The 20425-nt window shown below is 64.2% G+C and overlaps 1 protein-coding gene and 1 long non-coding RNA gene across 2 annotated transcripts; one reads left to right on the forward strand and one right to left on the reverse strand.

Annotated features, from left to right (window-relative positions):
• Nucleotides 1–6654: 6654 nt before the first annotated feature.
• Nucleotides 6655–18857, forward strand: CLIC1 (chloride intracellular channel 1). Its single transcript, XM_065563130.1, is given in 7 exon segments — nucleotides 6655–6907; nucleotides 14312–14421; nucleotides 15046–15171; nucleotides 15562–15584; nucleotides 15587–15667; nucleotides 16742–16923; nucleotides 18547–18857. Coding segments are annotated over 7 exon segments (723 nt in total). The 5' UTR covers nucleotides 6655–6868; the 3' UTR covers nucleotides 18709–18857.
• A 383-nt stretch (nucleotides 18858–19240) lies between these two features.
• LOC135974688 (uncharacterized) lies at nucleotides 19241–20141 on the reverse strand. The gene is made up of 2 exons (XR_010591803.1): nucleotides 20017–20141; nucleotides 19241–19807 (listed from the first exon to the last, which is right to left on the reverse strand). It is a non-coding gene; the product is annotated as an uncharacterized LOC135974688 (long non-coding RNA).
• Between the last annotated feature and the right edge of the window lie 284 nt (nucleotides 20142–20425).

Below are 20425 nucleotides of genomic sequence, written 5' to 3' on the forward strand. Positions count from 1 at the left end.
GGGTCAGAGCGGGGTGGGGGGCTGGGAGCTGGACTCCTGGGTTCTCTGGGAGGGGAGTGGGGTCTGTAGGGTTAGAGCAGGGGGGAATGGGAGCCAGGATGCCTGGGTTCTCTGGGAGGGAAGTGGGGTCTGTAGGGTAAGAGCAGGGGGGGCTGGGAGCCAGGACACCTGGGTTCTCCGGGAGGGGAGTGGGGGTCTGGTGGGTTAGAGCAGGGGGGGCTGGGAGCCAGGATGCCTGGGTTCTCTCTGTGGCGGTGGCTTCGTCCGTCTGTCCGTTCCGTCCCTCGCCAGCCCATCTCGGAGTCAGAGGGGCTGGGGGGGGGGGGGGTGTGATCCCAGCTGGGAGCCGGTCACGTGACTCACCAGCCTGTCCACTTAATCCTCCAGGCCAGCTGATTAGCAACTCCAGCTAATGAACCTTCCCCACTCTGGGATCGGGGCCAGGGGGTCAACCCCCTGGGAGGGGGAGAGACCCAAAGAAACCAGCCCCTGCCCACATGAGCTGCCCTCCCTTTCACCCCCTTGTCTGCTCCCCGGGTCTGGGCGCCCTTTGTTATTGTAGGGTCTCCTGTATCAAAAGTGGGTGGGAAAGGTTGGTTATGGTCGGGTCTCCCATGAGCACTGGGGGGCGGCTGGTTTGTTATGGTAGGGTCTCTGATGAGCGCTGGGGGGCGGCTGGTTTGTTATGGTAGGGTCTCCCGCCCACACTGGGGGGCGGCTGGTTTGTTATGGTAGGGTCTCCCATGAGCGCTGGGGGGTGGCTGGTTTGTTATGGTAGGGTCTCTCTCGTCCACGCTGGGGGGTGGCTGGTTTGTTATGGTAGGGTCTCCCATGAGCGCTGGGGGGGCGGCTGGTTTGTTATGGTAGGGTCTCCCATGAGCGCTGGGGAGCGGCTGGTTTGTTATGGTAGGGTCTCTCCCGTCCACGCTGGGGGGCGGCTGGTTTGTTATGGTAGGGCCTCCCATGAGCGCTGGGGGGCGGCTGGTTTGTTATGGTAGGGTCTCTCTTGTCCACGCTGGGGGGCGGCTGGTTTGTTATGGTAGGGTCTCTCTCGTCCACGCTGGGGGGCGGCTGGTTTGTTATGGTCGGGTCTCTGATGAGTGCTGGGGGGCGGCTGGTTTGTTATGGTCGGGTCTCCCATGAGTACTGAGGGGTGGCTGGTTTGTTATGGTCGGGTCTCTCTCGTCCACGCTGGGGGGTGGCTGGTTTGTTATGGTAGGGTCTCCCATGAGCGCTGGGGGGCGGCTGGTTTGTTATGGTCGGGTCTCCCATGAGTACTGAGGGGTGGCTGGTTTGTTATGGTAGGGTCTCCCATGAGCGCTGGGGGGCGGCTGGTTTGTTATGGTCGGGTCTCCCATGAGTACTGAGGGGTGGCTGGTTTGTTATGGTAGGGTCTCTCTCGTCCACGCTGGGGGGTGGCTGGTTTGTTATGGTCGGGTCTCTCTCGTCCACGCTGGGGGGCGGCTGGTTTGTTATGGTCGGGTCTCTCTCGTCCACGCTGGGGGGCGGCTGGTTTGTTATGGTAGGGTCTCCCATGAGCGCTGGGGGGCGGCTGGTTTGTTATGGTCGGGTCTCCCATGAGTACTGAGGGGCGGCTGGTTTGTTATGGTCGGGTCTCCCATGAGTACTGAGGGGCGGCTGGTTTGTTATGGTCGGGTCTCCCTGGTTCGTTGAGGTCGGGTTTTGCGGAAGTGCTGGTTATTGTAGGACCTACTGTAAAGGCAGCTCAGCCCAAGCCAGGGTCTGGTGGCCCCTGTAGCCCCCCATGGAGCGAGGGGCCTTCAGCCTGGGCCCCCCTCTGGCCTTCCACCCCTCCCCCGCACACAGTCCCCTGCCCCCCATCAGCCCCCCTCCCCCGGGGGGCAGCAGGAGCCTCCGTCCGACCGGAGAATCTACCCCCAGCTCCTGGGGGAGACCCCTGGGGAACGGGGCTCGGGTGGGGGGGCTAGAGGGATTAGAGTGGGGGGCGGCCGGGGGGGGAGGTTGAGTGGCACAAGCCTGACACCTTGTGGCCAGTAGCAGCATTGCACCTTATGGACAGCAAGGCCCCCCCAGCTCTGCCGGTGCCCCTCACTCCCGACCCGCAGCCCCTGCCAGCCCAGCCCTGCCCCCCAGCTCTGCCGGTGCCCCTCACTCCCGACCCACAGCCCCCTGCTAGCCCAGCCCTGCCCCCCCCAGCTCTGCCGGTGCCCCTCACTCCCGACCCGCAGCCCCTGCTAACCCAGCCCTGCCCCCTCCCCAGCTCTGCCGGTGCCCCTCACTCCCGACCCGCAGCCCCTGCTAACCCAGCCCTGCCCCCCCCCCAGCTCTGCCGGTGCCCCTCACTCCCGACCCGCAGCCCCTGCTAGCCCAGCCCTGCCCCCCCCCCAGCTCTGCCGGTGCCCCTCACTCCCGACCCGCAGCCCCTGCTAGCCCATTCCTCCCCCCCCCAGCTCTGCCGGTGCCCCTCACTCCCGACCCGCAGCTCCTGCTAGCCCATCCCTGCCCCCCCCAGCTCTGCCGGTGCCCCTCACTCCCGACCCGCAGCCCCTGCTAACCCAGCCCTGCCCCCTCCCCAGCTCTGCCGGTGCCCCTCACTCCCGACCCGCAGCCCCTGCTAACCCAGCCCTGCCCCCTCCCCAGCTCTGCCGGTGCCCCTCACTCCCGACCCGCAGCCCCTGCTAACCCAGCCCTGCCCCCCCCCCAGCTCTGCCGGTGCCCCTCACTCCCGACCCGCAGCCCCTGCTAGCCCAGCCCTGCCCCCCCCCCAGCTCTGCCGGTGCCCCTCACTCCCGACCCGCAGCCCCGGCTAGCCCATTCCTCCCCCCCCCAGCTCTGCCGGTGCCCCTCACTCCCGACCCGCAGCTCCTGCTAGCCCATCCCTGCCCCCCCCCCAGCTCTGCCGGTGCCCCTCACTCCCGACCCGCAGCCCCTGCTAGCCCATCCCTCCCCCCCCCAGCTCTGCCGGTGCCCCTCACTCCCGACCCGCAGCCCCTGCTAGCCCATCCCTGCCCCCCCCCAGCTCTGCCGGTGCCCCTCACTCCCGACCCGCAGCCCCTGCTAGCCCATCCCTCCCCCCCCCAGCTCTGCCGGTGCCCCTCACTCCCGACCCGCAGCCCCTGCTAGCCCATCCCTGCCCCCCCCCCAGCTCTGCCGGTGCCCCTCACTCCCGACCCGCAGCCCCTGCTAGCCCAGGGGGACTCTTTGGCTGTTCGATGTCTGACTGTTTCTCTCTCTGGTCCCCAGGGCTGGCGCCTCCGGATCACGTTTCCTGGCTCTGGCTGGTTCGCAGGGAGCAGCTGTCGGCTCCAGGCCCGGGGACCGTCTGTTCATCTCCCCCTGGGCACCGGGGGGCGGAGGTGGGGGGAACGTGGGCCCAGCCAAGACAGCCGCTGCCACTCACGGCATCTGGGACTGGGAGTCCTAGGAACCGGCCTTGGGCCTCAGGACAAAGGAGGAAAGTGGCAGAAAAAATCAGTGACCTGGCGGCAGCAGGGACAGGGGGCGCCCAGGGCTGGGTTAGCAGGGGCTGCGGGTCGGGAGTGAGGGGCACCGGCAGAGCAGGGGGGGGCAGGGCTGGGCTAGCAGGGGCTGCGGGTCGGGAGTGAGGGGCACCGGCAGAGCTGGGGGGGACAGGGCTGGGCTGGCAGGGGCTGCGGGTCGGGAGTGAGGGGCACCGGCAGAGCTGGGGGGGCAGGGCTGGGCTAGCAGGGGCTGCGGGTCGGGAGTGAGGGGCACCGGCAGAGCTGGGGGGTCAGGGCTGGGCTGGTGGGGGCTGCGGGTCGGGAGTGAGGGGCACCGGTAGAGCTGGGGGGGCAGGGCTGGGCTAGCAGGGGCTGCGGGTCGGGAGTGAGGGGCACCGGCAGAGCTGGGGGGGACAGGGCTGGGCTGGCAGGGGCTGTGGGTCGGAAGTGAGGGGCACCGGCAGAGCTGGGGGGGGCAGGGCTGGGCTGGCAGGGGCTGCGGGTCGGGAGTGAGGGGCACCGGCAGAGCTGGGGGGGCAGGGCAGGGCTGGGCTGGCAGGGGCTGCGGGTCGGGAGTGAGGGGCACCAGCAGAGCTGGGGGGGGGGGGCAAGGCTGGGCTGGCAGGGGTTGCGGGTCAGGAGTGAGGGGCACTGGCAGAGCTGGGGGGGCAGGGCTGGGCTAGCAGGGGGCTGCGGGTCGGGAGTGAGGGGCATCGGCAGAGCTGTGGGGGGGCAGGGCTGGGCTAGCAGGGGGCTGCGGGTCGGGAGTGAGGGGCACCGGCAGAGCTGGGTTGCTTACGGGTGCAGTTGATGATCTGTTGCCCTCTTCTGGTCGGGCCGTGAACTGTAGCCTCACCCCCTGTCATGTTATAGCTCGGGAAGGCCAAACAGTAGCTCACGGAGCCCCCCAGGGCCCCCTCTTTCTCTGCCTACCAGACAGGGCAGGGGGGAGCTCAGGGCTTCTGCCCTGGGGGGTGGGGGGAAGGATCGGGGCAGAAGCCCCAGGACCTGGGAGGCGCCGCCCCGCTGGGCAGGTTGTGGGTGTCTCATGGCTCTCGAACATCTGAGGATTCGCGTTCGTGGCTCGCCGAGTCCCTACGTTTGGCTGCCCCAGTCACTGACCCCAAGACGCAGCCACCTCTGGGGTGGGGGCTAGTTATACGGGGACCCCCCTGGGTGGGGCGTGGCAGCTGGTTACCCAGGGACTCCTCGCTTGGCCCAGAGACACAGCCCCTCTAGGATGTGTGGGGGCGGATGACACGGGGACCCCTTGCCCAGTGCAGAGGTGCAGCCCCTCTGGGGTGGGGCACGGCGGCTGGGTACACAGGGACGCCAGCGCTGGCCCGGAGCTGCAGGCTGAGTGCCCAGGGCTGGCCAGCGGGGACTGTAACTCGGGGACCAGCACAGGGCAGGGGAAGCTGCTGCTGGTTAATGGGTAACTCGGGGCCGAGCAGCAGCCCAGGGGCTCCGTCGGGCGTGTGCTTGGGGGGGGGGGAATATGGGCTACGAGGGGTTAAATCAGCCCCCCATGGGCAGGAGCCCGGCTGGGCCCCTTGGGGAGCAGCTCACAGTCCCAGGGTGTCCCCCAGCCCCCCAGATCCGGGCTGCGGGCCCAGGCCTCCGGCAGGGGTCACAGGCTGCCCGGCTGCCAAGGTCAATATTGACAGAACAGGCGGCTGGCATGGCGGAGGGGGGCGGAGCCGGGGCAGCTGGGGGGGGGGGATGCTGGGGTGGAGGGGGGGCAGGGGACGGATGGAAGGATGCATGGGGGGCTGGGGATTAGCTAGATGGGGGGATGGACGGAGGTGGGTGGGGTGGATGGATGGATAGAGGGATGGGAGGAGGGATGGGTAGGGGGTGGGTAGCAGGGGTGGGGTTGGGTAGAGCGGAGGATGCACAGATACACTTGGGTGATGGGGGAGGGGCAGCAGGGGGCCGGCTCTGGTCCCCAGGGCACTGGGCCAGGCCTGAGACGCCCCAAGGACTGGAGGGGGGGAGTGGGGGGAGCTTTGTAATCAGCCTCCCCCTGACCCTGTTAAACAACAGAGCTGGAGGGAGGGGGACATGGGACCCAGCCCTGCCGGTGCCCCTCACCCCTGACCCGCAGCCCCTGGGGTGGTTGTCGGTTGTCAGTGTGGGGGTGATTTGAATCTCTGCCCTCCCCCTCCAGTTTCCTCCCCCACCCGGTCTGTGAGCCGTTGAAATGACTGACACCGGATTTCCGTGGCCTCTCGCCCGGGGCTCCCCATTCATAGCCGAGGACAGCGGTTTATTGTGTCGCTTCAAGTCTCCGCCCTGCCCCGGCCACATGGGCCTTTCCTCCCTGTATTCAGCCCCCTGCTCTAAGCTGCTGGTCCCAGAGCCGGGGAGAGGACCCAGGAGTCCGGGCTCCCAGCCACCCCCTGCTCCCCTCCCAGTGCTGGGGAGAGAACCCAGGAGTCCCGGCTCCCAGCCCCCCCCTGCTCCCCTCCCAGTGCTGGGGAGAGAACCCAGGAGTCCGGGCTCCCAGCCACCCCCTGCTCCCCTCCTAGTGCTGGGGAGAGAACCCAGGAGTCCCGGCTCCCAGCCCCCCCCTGCTCCCCTCCCAGTGCTGGGGAGAGAACCCAGGAGTCCGGGCTCCCAGCCCCCTCTGGTCTAACCACCAGCCCCCGCTCCCCTCCCAGTGCTGGGGAGAGAACCCAGGAGTCCGGGCTCCCAGCCCCCTCTGCTCTAACCACCAGCCCCCACTCCCCTCCCAGAGCCGGGAGAGAACCCAGGAGTCCTGATCCGTGGGGCTCTGTCTGTCTGTCTGTCTGCCTGCAGCTGCCCACGAAGGACGCGAGTCTTTCACTGGGACCGTCTGTCTGCCCCGGGAAGGGAAACTTCAGAGCAGCCGGGACAGGGGGAGCAGAGAAGGGGAGAGGGCGGGAGGTGGGGGAAAGTGGGGGGCAGGGGGCGCGGAGGTAGGGGATAGGTGGGGAAGGAGGGAGGGGGCGTGGGGCAGAGGGAGAGGGAAGGGGGGGCAGAGGGAAGAGGTAGGTGGGGCAGGAGGAGAGGGAAGGGGGCCGGGGGGGCAGAGGGAAGAGGTAGGTGGGGCAGGAGGAGAGGGAAGGGGGCCGGGGGGGCAGAGGGAGGGAGGGAGGGAAGGGGGCGGGACTGGCAGGAGAGAGAGGCAGCCCCCCCCCCCCACGCCCCAGCCTGCCCCCTCCCCTCCCCGGTGACTCACTCTCTTCCTGGGTGGGGCCGGCGGGGCGGACCCGCCGCTCCGGATCGGCTCCGTGTTGCGCCGAGAGTTGCCCGTAGGACTCCGAAGTGGGGCGATTCGCGTCCCCCGGCCCGGCCCCGGCTTTTCCCGCCCCGTGGGGGAGCCTTGACACGCGCCCGAGCCGCGGAGCTGGGGGGATTTGTCCGTTTCTAACCCCCCGCCCCGGAGCCAGCCCCGAGCCATGGCCGAGGAGCAGACGCAGGTGGAGCTGTTCGTCAAGGTAGGCGCGGGGGGCGCCCTACACTCCGGAGCCGCTCCGCATTGACCCCCTTCCCGGGGGGAGCCCGGCCTGCCCCCCCGTCCCCCAACGGGAGTGGGGCCAGAGGAGAGTGAGAACCCGGGAAGGAGGAGAGAGTCCCCCCCCCCGGCCCCCCTTCACTTCTCTGAATCCCCCCCCCCCGGGTCGGGGACTGGGTGGGGGAGGGGAGAGGGGGGAGCTGGTTATCTGGGGGGGAGGGGGATCAACTTTCCTCCTCCTTCCCCCTGAAGTGGGGGGTTCTGACTCTTTCCTGCTCCCCTCCTCTCGCTGCCCCCCTCTTTTCTCCTTCCCCTTTCACACCCCCTGCCCTTGTTTCACACCCCTCTCTCCTCCCGTTCACACCCCCTCTCCTCCTTTCCCGCTTTTTCACCCCTCCTGTCTCCCTCCAGGGTCCTTCCCTCTTTTTCACACCCCCTTTCCCTCTTTTTCACACCCCCTTTCCCTCTTTTTTACACCCCTTTTCCCACCCCTCGCCTGGCCCCCATTCTCTTTCCCTCCCTTCCCGCGGCCCCTTTTCTGCCCCCTTCTTTCCTCCCTCCCCCAACTTCCTTCCTTCCTCTGCCTCCTTCCCTCTCCTGCCTTCCTCCTCCAGCTCTGCCTCGCTCCCCGTTTTCTCTCCCCAGCCTCTGGGTGGGTCCCGCCTTCCCGCCCCCCCTCACTCTTTCCCAGGGTCGCTCGTCGACTCACATCCACCCCGTTTGGGGAAGTGGCTTCAACGGACTCGGGCGCATGCGGCCAGCCGGCCCCAAAATGCCGTGGCCCCAGCCAGCCACGCCCGGGTGGGCCGTGGGAGAAGCTATGCTGGGCCGGGACACCGGGATCCCACCACCACACACAGGGTCTGTCCCGTACCCTATAGATCAGTTACAAAACCGCACCACCGCTGGGTGCACTTCTTGGGGGTGCAACTGTTTTTTGGGGTGTGTGTGTGTGAAAACTGCAGCTTGGGGGACCCCCGACGTGTCCCCTGAATTCGGGGCTGGTGAGACGAACTTTATGGCTTAGAAAAATTCGAAGCTTTTCGATTGATTTCTCTTTTTTTGGCGGGGGGGAAATTAACTTTGCGGCCTGCATCCTTCCTCTCCTCCGACGCTGAAAGGGTTGAAAATGAAACTGCTTCGTCAGCCGGGCATTCGACCAGAAAGAAGGTTTTCCTACCCCCCCCCTCCAAAATAACCCCCCCCCCATCTTTTCAAAATGACCAAGGAACTGAACAATCTGCCGCGGCCGCCCCGGCTCCCGCTCTCAGATCTGCGTGTAGATCCCTGAACTACGTTTCCAAAGCGTGGCTTGGATGTCACGGGCTTGGCAGAAGACACGCTTACAGGACTGGCCTAGGTGGGAGAGTCAGACGGATAGAAGCTAAAGTTAGCACCGCATGCAAATACACACGGCCTCCCCTCTGCATCGCTTTCATTCCCTCGGCGGGCGTGTTTTGTTTCTCTCTGGCCTGGCCTACGCCCAAATCTAAAACCACTGAGCGTCACGAGCCCCGATCTGGCCGCTCTCCGTTGACTTCCACCCATTTATTCAGCACCTGGACTCCTGAAGTTTAATATTCAGCCCCCAGAGGGGCGGAGAAATTCCTAGCGCCTGTTTGACGCAGGCCTGGCGCTTCCCTGTGTCGATTCCTGCCCCAGCCTGGGCAGATCTTCGTGCTAATGAGCCCGTCTTGAGTTAAAAACGGAGATTCTACCATCCTTCAGCAAGTTGTCCCACTGGTTAATTGCCCTCCCAGTTAAAAAATGTCCACCTTATTTCCCCTCTGACTTTGTCCAGTTTCAACTTCCAGCCGTAGGCCCCTGCTAGATCTGAATTCCCACGTGAAGCCCTGGTCTTACAGCGGTTTCGCCTCCCTCTGATACAAACTGCTTTGAGACGCTTCTAATCTGATTTGAAATCACTTCACGCACAGCCGAAGTGGGTTGATGCTGGCTTCCCCAGCCCACGAATATCTTAGAGCTTTGAAAAGTTGTATGGTCCTGAATTGGGAGAGAAAAGCGGCCATTTCCACCAGACATGAACGAAAAAAACCCAAACGTTTGGTCGGTTTGGGTCAATCAAATGTTGTCTTCCCGTTTTCAAACTTTTAAAAATCTTCTTTCAAGTCTGATTAGCTTGTGTCCCGATTAAAAAGTCGGTTTGAATCGTAAAATCGGAATTTTTTATTTTGTTTTGAAAACGTAGCCACAAAACTTTCAAACAACTTTTATCGGTCTTTTTTTTTTTTGAGTCGGGCGATTTGTCAAAACCGACCCTGTTTTGCCAACGTTTTCAACAAAGCGACACTTTTTGACGCAAAAAGAGCTGTTGGAAAATCACGACTGGCTGTGGGGTTAACGAAAGCACTTAAATCCTGGATTAATCTTCCCTTGAGTGCGGTGTTACTTGTGCCTGGCTTGGCCCAACGACTGTACGGGGTGCAGGAGAATTTTCTCCATGAAACATTTTTCATTGCGGGGGGAACACCCAGGTTCTCAGCACCAAAATTTCCTTTGTGAAAGTGTCAATTTCAATGAACGTTTCTGTTCCGGGGCGAAAAAATTGGGGGGGAAAAGTTTGGTGAATGTTGACACATCCCGTTTTTTGCCATTCTTGGAATGAAAAGCTTCAATTTTTGCTTGGAAACGACTTTTGGGCTGGAAGTTTGAGTTTTAAAAAGATCCAGACCGAAATGAAACACTTTGATATGAACCAAATGTTTTGATTGACCGGAAGCGGGGTTTTTTGGGGGGTTTTGGTCAGATTTCCGGGTGGCGTAAAATATTGAGATTTTGGCTTTTCCTCCCACCTCGGGAATGAAAAATGTTCAAACTCTCAAATTCGCACATGATTTGAAAGCCGTTTCGGGTCTAGTCTAAGGCTTCGGGTTGAGACGGCACAACCGATCAGCGGTAATCCGCCCGCTCTGGGGATCTTGGGAGTTAATTTGTCCTGTGGACAATCTCACTGCAGCTAGACTACGCCCGGAGACGCTACCTCGAATGCAGCCATCTCGAATTAATTGTACATCCGTCTGAAAGACTCAACTCTCTTCACGTAGTGACGTGAAACCACGACCAGGCCTTCTAAAGCATCCGTGGAGCACCTACATCCGTTCAAACACTGCAGCGAGTTTCCCATGTAAACAAGGCCGGTGTTGAGAAACTGGACTAAGCTAAACCGAAATAAAGCCGCTCGGAAAGCAGAGTGCCTGGAGCGGGGTTTGAAACCCCTCAAACTGGGGCAATTTTTAAACTGGGTTGGAAAAAAACCCAATGATTTGGCGGGAACAATTTTTTGCCACCAGTTTGAAACATTTGATTTGGGGAAAAGGTCAATGGAGGAAAACTTTTCAACTGGTCTGAAGATCCCCTTGGACAATCAAACTGGGGCTGCTTCTGATTACACAGCCGGGGGCTCTGTCCCTTTCCTCTTCTGTTTCGCTCTCCTTCCCTCCTTCCCTGCTTGTCTTTTGTTCTCTCTCTCTCTCTGGCCGGTTTAACTGGGCTGTGCTTGGGTATGGGCTCGGTTAAACCCTCTGTCTCTTTCACGGGTCTTTCCCACTCCTCTTTTCTCTCCCTCCCTAGGAGGAAGCCCCCCCCAAATCTCACCCCTGGGAGATCTTAATCCAAACTTTGTACGAGCTTCGTTCGCCCCAGCAGTTGAGTAACGCAGCCACGGCCTTTCCTTCTGCTCCACTTTGATCTGCGTCTCCTCCTTCGACTTTCTTTCTTTCTTTCTTTCTTTCTTTCTTTCTTTCTTTCTTTCTTTCTTTCTTTCTTTCTTTCTTTCTTTCTTTCGGTGTCTGCTCTGTTCCCCTCTTTCTATCTCTTTCTTCCTCTTTCTTGTGTGTGTGTGTATCTGGATCAGGGTGGGGCAGGGATACAAAACAGGACTCTTGGGTTCTCTCCCAGGGGTGCGGACCGGGGGGGGGCTAGTGATTAGAGCAGGAATGTTGAGAGGCAGGACGCCTGGGTTCACTCCCTGGCTCTGGAAGCAGAGTTGGGGAAAGTGGTTAGAGCAGGGGGGGCTGGGAGCCAGGACTCCTGGTTCTCTCCCCAGCTCTGGGAGGGGAGTGGGGGCTGGTGGGTTAGAGCAGCGGGGATGGGAGCCAGGACTCCTGGGTTCTCTCCCTGGCTCTGGGAGCGGAGTGGGGGCTGGTGATTAGAGCAGGGGGGGCTGGGAGCCAGGACTCCTGGGTTCCATCCTCAGTTGTGCATGGTCCTTCCTGTGTCTGGTTTCCTTCCTAGCTACCCCTCCTTGTCTCCTGTTGTTTTCCCCTAGAGCAGGTTCCCAGACCAGATTTTCTTTGTCTGTTTAAAATCCAAACAGGGCTGAGGGCTGGTTTCCCTGGGCTGGGCTCACCCACTCCCTGGGGTGCGGTGCCTGGGACTTCAGAGCAGCTGCAAATTAGTGTAACTTTAGTTATGGCAGAACAGGACTCCGATGTGGGAGGGGAGTGAGGTCTGCTGGGTTGGAGGGGGGAGCCAGGACTCCTGGGTTCTGTCCCTGGCACTGGGAGGGGAGTGGGGTCCAGTGGGTTAGAGCAGAGGGGTGGGGAGCCAGGACCCCTGGGTTCTCTCCCCAGTCCTAGGAGGGGGGACCTGGGCAAGTCACTTGATCTCTTGTGCCTCAGTTATTCCATCTGTTGAATGGGGATCCTGATTTCTCTCTGGTTTCTCTAGGTAGAGAGTAAACTCGTCAGGACAGGGCCTGCCTCTCTCCTTATGTGTCTGTGCAGCACCTGGTGGGGGAAGGTGGGGGGGGGCTGATTCTGGAAAGGCCCCAGCCGAGCCCCCTGCCCCGCCCCCTGCTGACCCCCACCCAGCTCCCCGCAGCCCAGCGCCCCCTACTGCCCCCCACCCGTCTCCCTGCAGCAGATCCATGCCCGGGGGGGGGGGGGGGGAACTGAAGTTAGAGGAAGGAACCAATTAACCCAAGGGGGTGGAGGAATGTGAATGAAAGAACTTTCTGGGGTGACATCACTGCAGGGACAGGGGTAAGCGGGCCCCAAACACAGTGCAGTAAAGAGCCTGCCTCAGGTTGACTCAACGTTTCCTGGCTCCGCCTGGCCAGATTGCACCTGGGAAGGGCGAGTCTCCCTATAAAACCCTGGGGCTGGAATGTCTCTCCGGGGCTGGGGTAAGGACCAGGGGGGCGTTACACGAAAGGGGGGCTGGTTTTAAAGGGACAGGCCCTGCATTTCCTTTTCTCAGACAGTGTCGGGCAGGGATGGGGCCCGCCGGCCCAGGAGGAGGGGGGACGGATTGGAGGTGGGAATGTGGATGCCGGGCGTTATCTTGGAGCTCTGGTTGTTTGAGGACTGGGTGAGGGTGGATGCTGGGGGCTTGGACCCACGGGGGACAGCAGGGAGGGGATAGTCAAAGGGGAATCACTGCAGCACTTCACGGTATAGGGCATATGACACCCACACAGCTCTAATGGTGCCCCTCAATCCTGACCCGCAGCCCCCTGATATCACAGCACTGCCCCCCCACCCCCAGCTCTGCCGGTGCCCCTGACTCCTGACTCCCTGCCCAGCATTAACATTTTTCTTCTGGGACTTGACTAGGGATGGGGCAGTCCCCACGGGATGCCTCCCCCTCCCTGGCTCAAGGTAAACCCATAAACCGAGCCCGAGTCGGATCCCCCCTTGCTGCGCCCCCACCCTGCACCCAACCGGCTGGGCCCCTGGGTCGGAGCTGGTGGCCCCAAGACGAGGTAGGCCCCGTGTCCCATCCCTCATCCAGAGACAGGTAGTCCTGGCCCAGCCCCCCCCCCCCGCTCCCCGCTCTAACCACTAGACCCCACTCCCGTACAAGAGCCAGGGAGAGAACCCTGATGTCCGGGTTTGCCGGCTACGGCTGTTGTGTCAGGGAGGGGCGGCTGCGTCTCTGTAATAACCATCACTGGATGGAGTGTGTTGTTTCTCCATGGCAACCGGTCAGGTCTGTCACCTTGTGTGTGGGTGTGACCTGTTTCTACAGCAACCGGCTGTGGGTGTGGCCCAGTTGAGAGGGCTGGGGCCTTGTGTCACTGTAGCCACCCTTTGTGGGGGTAGTTGTGTGTCAGGTTGTGTATCCACAGGCACCAGTTGTGGGTGCTGGTAGAAAGGGCGGGTGTGAAGCCGCTGCCCAGCAACTGGCTCTGCCTGTCACCTGGTGGAGGGGGCTGGTTGCCGGGCGTCTCCCGGGCAACTGGCTGGGGGCCTGGGGGGTGTTGGCAGCGGGCAGCAGGATCTGGCTGGAGAGCTGGGATCCTGTTCCCAGGGCCGTGCTCTGTGACCCCTGCGTTGGGTGTGTGTGTGGGGGGGGGGGGGGTGCGCAGGGTGTCCTGTGACCCCCTGAACTGGAGGGGACGGGGACGGGGGGGCTAACCCTTGCGGTGTTGCCCCCCAGCCAACTCCCTCCCCAACAGCCAGAGATCTGTGCCCTTCCTCCTGCCCCAAACCTCACACTCCTACCAGCCCCCAATGCCCCCTCCCGCCCCAGACACCCCCGCCTTCCTGCCCCCCTGCCCTCCATAGACACCACCTCCTCTCTGCCCGCACCCCATCCCCTTCTGCCACAAACACCCCCGCCTCCCTGCCCCCAGACACCCCCGCCTCCCTGCCCCCACCCCCTTCCCCCATAGACATCCCCTCCTCCCTGCCCCCACCCCTGCCCCCCAAAGACACACTCTCCTCTCTGCCCCCACCCCATCCTCTCCCACCCCCAAACATCCCTCCTTCCGCACCCCCACCCCCTGTTCCCCCAGACACCCCCTCCTTCCCTCCCCCCGTCCCCCCACAGACCCTACCTCACCCCACAGGCCCTTCCCTTTCCTGCTGCTTCCCCCTCCCAACACCTCCCCCAGGCCCCCCCCCATCGGCCCCCAAGGCACTGTCAGGAGAGGGCCTGTCAATCAGCGACTCCCCTCACCCCCATGGGGTGCGCCTCCCCCCCATATCCCTTGAGATCCAGGCCCCGCCCCGCCCCCATGGCACCGAGCAGGCGCAGCCCCTGGGGGAGCTGAGGGGGGCTATGGGGAGTTGCAAAAAGGAGCCCGCTGCAGGGTCCCTATAGGGCAGGCTTAGAGCGCCATCTGGTGGTCAAGGCTGGTATGGCAGCCACACCCCCCATGGGCTCTGTCTGGCAAGGGGGCGCCATCTGGTGGCCAAGGAGGGTATGGCAGCAGGACACCTATCAGGCGTTATAGCTGGGGGCGCCCCCTGGTGGTGGCTGCCGGTATTGCAGCCTAGACAACATGAGGGGGGGCTGGGCAGCCCTGCCCCATGGGGGTGTGTGGCAGCTCCAGGGCAGGCCGGGGGCGGGCAGGTGGAAGCTCTGGGGCAGGTGGGGCCGGGCACTGGGCGGTTGCTGAGACCCCTCTGCTCTGTGCCAGGCCGGCAGCGATGGGGCCAAGATCGGGAACTGCCCCTTCTCCCAGCGGCTCTTCATGGTGCTTTGGCTCAAAGGCGTCACCTTCAACGTCACCACGGTGGACACGAAACGGTGGGTGAGACACAGCCGGTGCCCCTCACTCCTGACCCGCAGCCCCTGCCAGCCCACCCCTGCCCCCACCCAGCTCTGCCGGTGCCCCTCACTCCCGACCCGCAGCCCCTGCTAGCCCAGCCCTGCCCCCCCCAGCTCTGCCGGTGCCCCTCACTCCCAACCCGCAGCCCCCAACAGCCCAGCCCTGCCCCCCCCAGCCCTGCCAGTGCCCCTCACTCCCAACCCGCAGCCCCTGCTAGCCCAGCCCTGTCCCCCCACAGCTCTGCCGGTGCCCCTCACTCCCGACCCGCAGCCCCTGCCAGCCCAGCCCTGCCCCCCCACAGCTCTGCCGGTGCCCCTCACTCCCGACCCGCAGCCCCTGCCAGCCCAGCCCTGCCCCCCCAGCTCTGCCGGTGCCCCTCACTCCCGACCTGCAGCCCCCTGCCAGCCCAGCCCTGCCCCCCCAGCTCTGCCGGTGCCCCTCACTCCCGACCCGCAGCCCCCTGCTAGCCCAGCCCTGCCCCACCCCCAGCTCTGCCGGTGCCCCTCACTCCCGACCCGCAGCCCCTGCCAGCCCAGCCCTGCCCCCCCCAGCTCTGCCGGTGCCCCTCACTCCGGACCTGCAGCCCCCGTCTCTCATTGCAGGAGGACTGAGACGGTTCAGAAGCTTTGCCCAGGTGGGCAGCTCCCCTTCCTGATGTATGGGACCGAGGTCCGGACCGACACCAACAAGATCGAGGAGTTCCTGGAGGAGGTGCTGTGCCCCCCCAAGTATGTGCCAAGGAGCTGGTCTGTGGTGGCAGGGGGCGTGTGTGGGGGAAGGGCGGGCTGGGACCCCGTCATGTGGCAGGGAGTTCCGCTGGCCACTGGGGAAGGACCAATCCCCAGCCACACCTGTGGGTAGCTCCGCCCACCAGTTCACTGAAATGGGGGGATCTGAGACCTCCGGGTGGGGAAGGGGTGTGTTTCCTGTTTTGGGGGGGATGGGGGAGCTGGATCCTCTGGGTGTGGGGGTCACTAGGGAGGGGTATCAGGGCAGGTTTTGGAGGCTATAGGGGAGGTGTGGGGGGCGCTGGGGTGTGTGAGGAGGGGGTGTCTGGGGGGGTGGATGATAAAGGAGGGGGGACCCCACATGCCTGCATCTCTCACTGCCCCCCCCAGGTACCCCAGGTTGGCCGCCCGTAACCCGAGTCCAACACAGCCGGGCTCGACATCTTCGCCAAGTTCTCCGCCTACATCAAGAACTCGAACCCGGCGCAGGACCCCGGTGAGCGGGGGATGGGAATCCCCGGGGTGGGGGGAGGGGCCAAGGGGAATCCCCCTGGGGGAGAGGGCGGGGAAACCCCTCACTTCTCATTGGCTGCCCAGGTCGCTCTCTGTCTTTCCATTGGCTGTCTCGTGGGCAAACCTTCACCATCCTCCATCTCCTCCTTGTTCTCCTTGGCTGCCCCTCTGACTCCACTTTGTTCCCATTGGCCACCTCTCAGTCAACACCCCCTGCCCCTCCATTCCCATTGGCTGTCTCTCTGCTGCTACTTATTGCTCTCTTGTTTTCATTGGCTCTTTCTCTTGACTGCCCCTTATCATTGGTCGGCCCCTTTGTGTCTCTTCCCCTGTGTCTCTCCTACCCCACATCACCCCCTGCTTCTCATTGGCTCCCTCTCTTGGCAGTATCTGTCTCCTCTCCGTTCTGATTGGTCGTGTCCCTTTGCCAGCTCCTCTCCCCTTGGTTCTGATTGGTTCCAGCTCTGTCCTCGCATTGGCTGCCCCTTGTGTTCCCTCCTCATTCTAATTGGCTCCTTCTCTCTGTTGCTGCAATCCCTCTGTCGCCTCTCATTGGTCGCTCCTGTCTCCCCTTGGTTCTCATTGGCTGCTCTTGTCTGCCATTGGATCGCCCTGATCTTGCTTTGATTTTCATTGGTTGCCTCCATTACCCTTTCTTCTGATTGGTGCCCCCCTCATCTGCACTAGATTCTCATTGGCTACTTCCCTGGCCTTCCAGGGTTACCTTCTCCTATGACTGGCTGCCTCCGATCTCGCCTTGACACTCATTGGCTGGCTCCCAGCTTCCCTGGATTTTGATTGGTTGCCTCTCTGCTCCCGTGAGCTTCTCCCCTTTTTGATTGGCTGCCACATGTCTCTTTATTCATTCTCATTGGCTTCCCCCCTTTACCCTCTCTTGACTGGCTGGATGCCACGCCCTGGATTTTGATTGGCTGTCCTCCGTCTCTGCTCTGTTCTCATTGGCTGCCCCTCTCTTTCTGCCCCACTTCCTTCACCCTCTCTTCTGATTGGCTGTCCTCCATCTGCCCATGCATCTCATTGGCTGCCTCCCCCCCAGTGCTGGAGAAGGGGCTGCTGAAGGCGCTCAAGGTGCTGGACAATTACCTGATGACGCCGCTGCCGGACGAGGTGGATGAGACGAGCGCCGAGGACGAGACCCGCTCGAGCCGCAAGTTCCTGGACGGGGACGAGCTGACGCTGGCCGACTGCAACCTGCTGCCCAAGCTGCACATCGTCCAGGTGGGGGCGCAGGGCCGGGGCCGGCCACCAGGGGGCGCCGCTCCCAGCCACGGCCGGCGCCAGGGGCGCGGTGCTGCGGGGGGGGGGGGAGGGGGCGTGGTGCTGCGGGGGGGGCAGCGGGGGGCGCGGTGCTGCGGGGGGGCAGCGGGGGGCGCTGTGCTGTGAGGTGGGGGGCAGCAGGGGGTGCGGTGCTGTGGGGAGCGTGGGCAGCGGGGGGTGCTGTGCTGCGGGGTGGGGGGCAGCGGGGGGCGCAGTGCTGGGGGCAGAGGGGGGCGCTGTGCTGGGGGGTGGGAGCAGCGGGGGGCGCTGTGCTGGGGGGTGGGGGACAGAAGGGGGCGCTGTGCTGTGGGATGGGGGCAGCGGGGGGCGCTGTGCTGCGGGGTGGGGGGCAGCGGGGGGCGCAGTGCTGGGGGCAGAAGGGGGCGCTGTGCTGGGGGGTGGGAGCAGTGGGGGGCGCAGTGCTGCGGGGTGGGAGGCAGCGGGGGGCGCAGTGCTGGGGGCAGAAGGGGGCGCTGTGCTGGGGGGTGGGGGCAGCGGGGGGGCGCTCTTCTCTGGCCCCAGGGCCCTGCTCGGTAGCTCGGGGTCCTGCTGCCGGGCTCTCTCTGGGGCTGTGTTTCGGTGTCGACGGCTCCGCCCGGGACGGTGTCTCTCTCCGGCTCTGTCGCTCTTGGGGCTCCGGCTCCCGGCTGAGAATCTGGGAGCGGCCGGTGAGCGCAGGACGGGTGGGCCTGCCTGGTGCTTTCTCGATCTTTTACCAACCTCTATATCTGTGGGGCCGGCCGTGGGTCTAGCTGTGGGTCAGGCCGTGGGTTTAGCTGCGGGGTCGTGGGTCAGGCCGTGCATCGGGCCGTGGAGCTGCGGGGCTGTGGGTCAGGCCGCAGGTCAGGCTGTGGGGCCGTGGGTCAGGCTGCGGGTTAGGCTGTGGGGATGCAGGGCACGGGTCAGGCCGTGGGTTTTGCTATAGGACCATGGGTCAGGCTGTGGGTCGGGCCTTGGATCTAGCTGTGGGGCCGTGGGTTGGGCCATGGGTCTGGCCGTGGATCTAGCTGTGGGGCCGTGGGTCGGGCCATGGGTCTGGCCGTGGGGCCATGGGTTGGGCTGTGGGTCGGGCCATGGATCTAGCTGCGGGGCCGTGGGTTGGGCCGTGCATCGGGCCGTGGAGCTGCGGGGCTGTGGGGCTGCGGGTCAGGCTGTGGGTCAGGCCTCAGGTCAGGCTGTGGGGCCGTGGGTCAGGATGCGGGTTAGGCTGTGCGGCTGCAGGGATGCAGGGCGCGGGTCAGGCCGTGGGTTTTGCTATAGGGCCATGGGTCTGGCCGTGGGTCTGGCCGTGGGGCCGTGGGTCAGGCTGCGAGTTAGGCTGTGGGGATGCAGGGCGTGGGTCAGGCCGTGGGTTTTGCTATAGGGCCATGGGTCTGGCCGTGGGGCCGTGGGTTAGGCTGTGGGTTAGGCTGTGCGGCTGCAGGGATGCAGGGCGCGGGTCAGGCCGTGGGTTTTGCTATAGGGCCATGGGTCAGGCCGTGGGTCTGGCCGTGGGGCCGTGGATCTAGCTGCAGGGCGGTGGGTTGGGCTGCGGCCCCGTCAGTGCCCGGCGCTCTGTGGGCCTGACCCCCCTGCCCCCCCCAGGTGGTGTGTAAGAAGTATCGGGGATTCACCATCCCGGAGGCACTGGAGGGGATCCACCGGTACCTGCGAAACGCCTACGCCCGCGAGGAATTCGCCAGCACCTGCCCCGACGCCGAGGAGATCGAACTCGCCTACGAGACGGTGGCCAAAGCCCTGAAATAGCCCTGGGGGGCCAACGGGGGCCCCCCCAGCATGGGGGCTACAGAGCCCGGAGGGGGGGGGCTGATTTCTGGGGGGCTGTACTCTGTCCGGAGGGGGGGTGTGGATTCATGCTGAACTGTTAAACCCTTTAAATAAACCTTTTAAACTCCTTTTGGTGAAGTCATGAGAGTCGGGGGGAGGGGATGGGACCCAGGCGTCCGGGACGGCAGCAAAGGGCGCTCACCCCTAGGAGCCCTGCTTCCCTCCCAGCGCCTACGTTGTGGGGAGAGACCAGGACCAGCACTGGGGTAGGAATCTTGGAGCAGTTGGGGGGGGGGGGGTGTTCAGAGGTTCTGATTGGTTGGCAGCGGTCACATGGCTCAAGGTAGGAGGACACTTTGATGCCACACCTGGCTAACGCTAGGAGGTGGGGCAGAGCCACCAGGGGGAGCCTTGAAACCATCACTAACTTGATCTCACTTCCTCCACCAATTCCAGTGCTCTGTAGCCCCTCCCCCAGTTTCACCCCCCCCATCAGTCACTCCCAGGGGGCGGCTTTTAACTCTTTATTTCCCAAGCACAATTGGGGGGCGGCGGGGGGCACAGATCTTCAGAGGGAGGAGTCACTGTCTTGGAGGGGGCATCTTGGGGCTTTCAATGCAGGGGGGGGGACACACAGAGGGGGAAGAGGAGGGTTCCCAGGTGCTGTGGGGTGGGCTGGGAAGAGGGCGGGGGCTCTCCATGGGGTTTGGAGGGGGGCAGAGCCCCGGCAGTGGAGCTGAGAAGGAGCTGGGATGGTGGGCGGGGGTTAGAGAGAAGGTCTCAGAGCTGCTGGAGGATGGGAGGGGTCCCAGGGCTGGGTGGGGGGGGGGGGCTCTCAGAGCCAGGTCAGGGGTTGAGGCCCCGGGCAGCAGCTCTGGGGGGTGTCAGAGCAGCAGGGCGAGGGGCAGGACGATCCCCAGTGCCCCCCAGGCCGGGTGGGCCCCTCCGTTGCAGAGGTCACTGGAGCAGCAGGCCGTGGAGTAGGTGAAATTGGCCCCCAGCAGCCAACGCGTCCCCCGGGCCCCGCAGAGCTTGGCCTCCCCACAGCTCTTCTCATAGACGACCAGCTCCAGGGCACCTGGGGGGCAGGGGAGGGAGGGATGAGATGGAGACCAAGTGCAGCCACCCACCCCTTCCCATCCCCCACGGCCGGGATCCCAGCGCTGCCACCATCAACGGTCCCAGTAACCCCGGCTCAGCCCCGTGGCTCCCTGCTGTGCTGCTGAAATCCAGTAGCAGGGAGTTCCGCAGGCCCCGCTGTGTCCCGCTCCCCCCGGCCAGACTGACCTCGGCGGCCCATGGCGACGGAGCTGAGGCAGCGCTGCGTCGGGGCGCAGGGGGTGACGAACTTCAGGCAGTCCAGGGGCGCGATGGTGGGGAACAGGCAAGTGTAGCAGTGCAAGGCCTCCCCTAGAGGGGAGGGAGAGGATGAGTGAACCCAGGAGTCCGGGCAGGGGACTGGGACCCAGGTGTCCAGTCTGTGTGCAGTGGCTGTAACTGGCGAGAGCGGCCACCAGGGGGCAGCGCAACCCACGTGAAAGGGAGCAGCCCCGAGAGCACGTGACTAAAAAATTATTAATGGGACTGGTGGGTGCCCCTCACTCCCGACCTGCAGCCCCTGCTCGCCCAGCACTGCCCCCACCCAGCTCTGCCGGTGCCCCTCACTCCCGACCCACAGCCCCTGACAGCCCAGCCC

This window comes from Chrysemys picta, chromosome 12, assembly GCF_011386835.1.
Source record: "Chrysemys picta bellii isolate R12L10 chromosome 12, ASM1138683v2, whole genome shotgun sequence".
NCBI lineage: Eukaryota > Metazoa > Chordata > Testudines > Emydidae > Chrysemys > Chrysemys picta.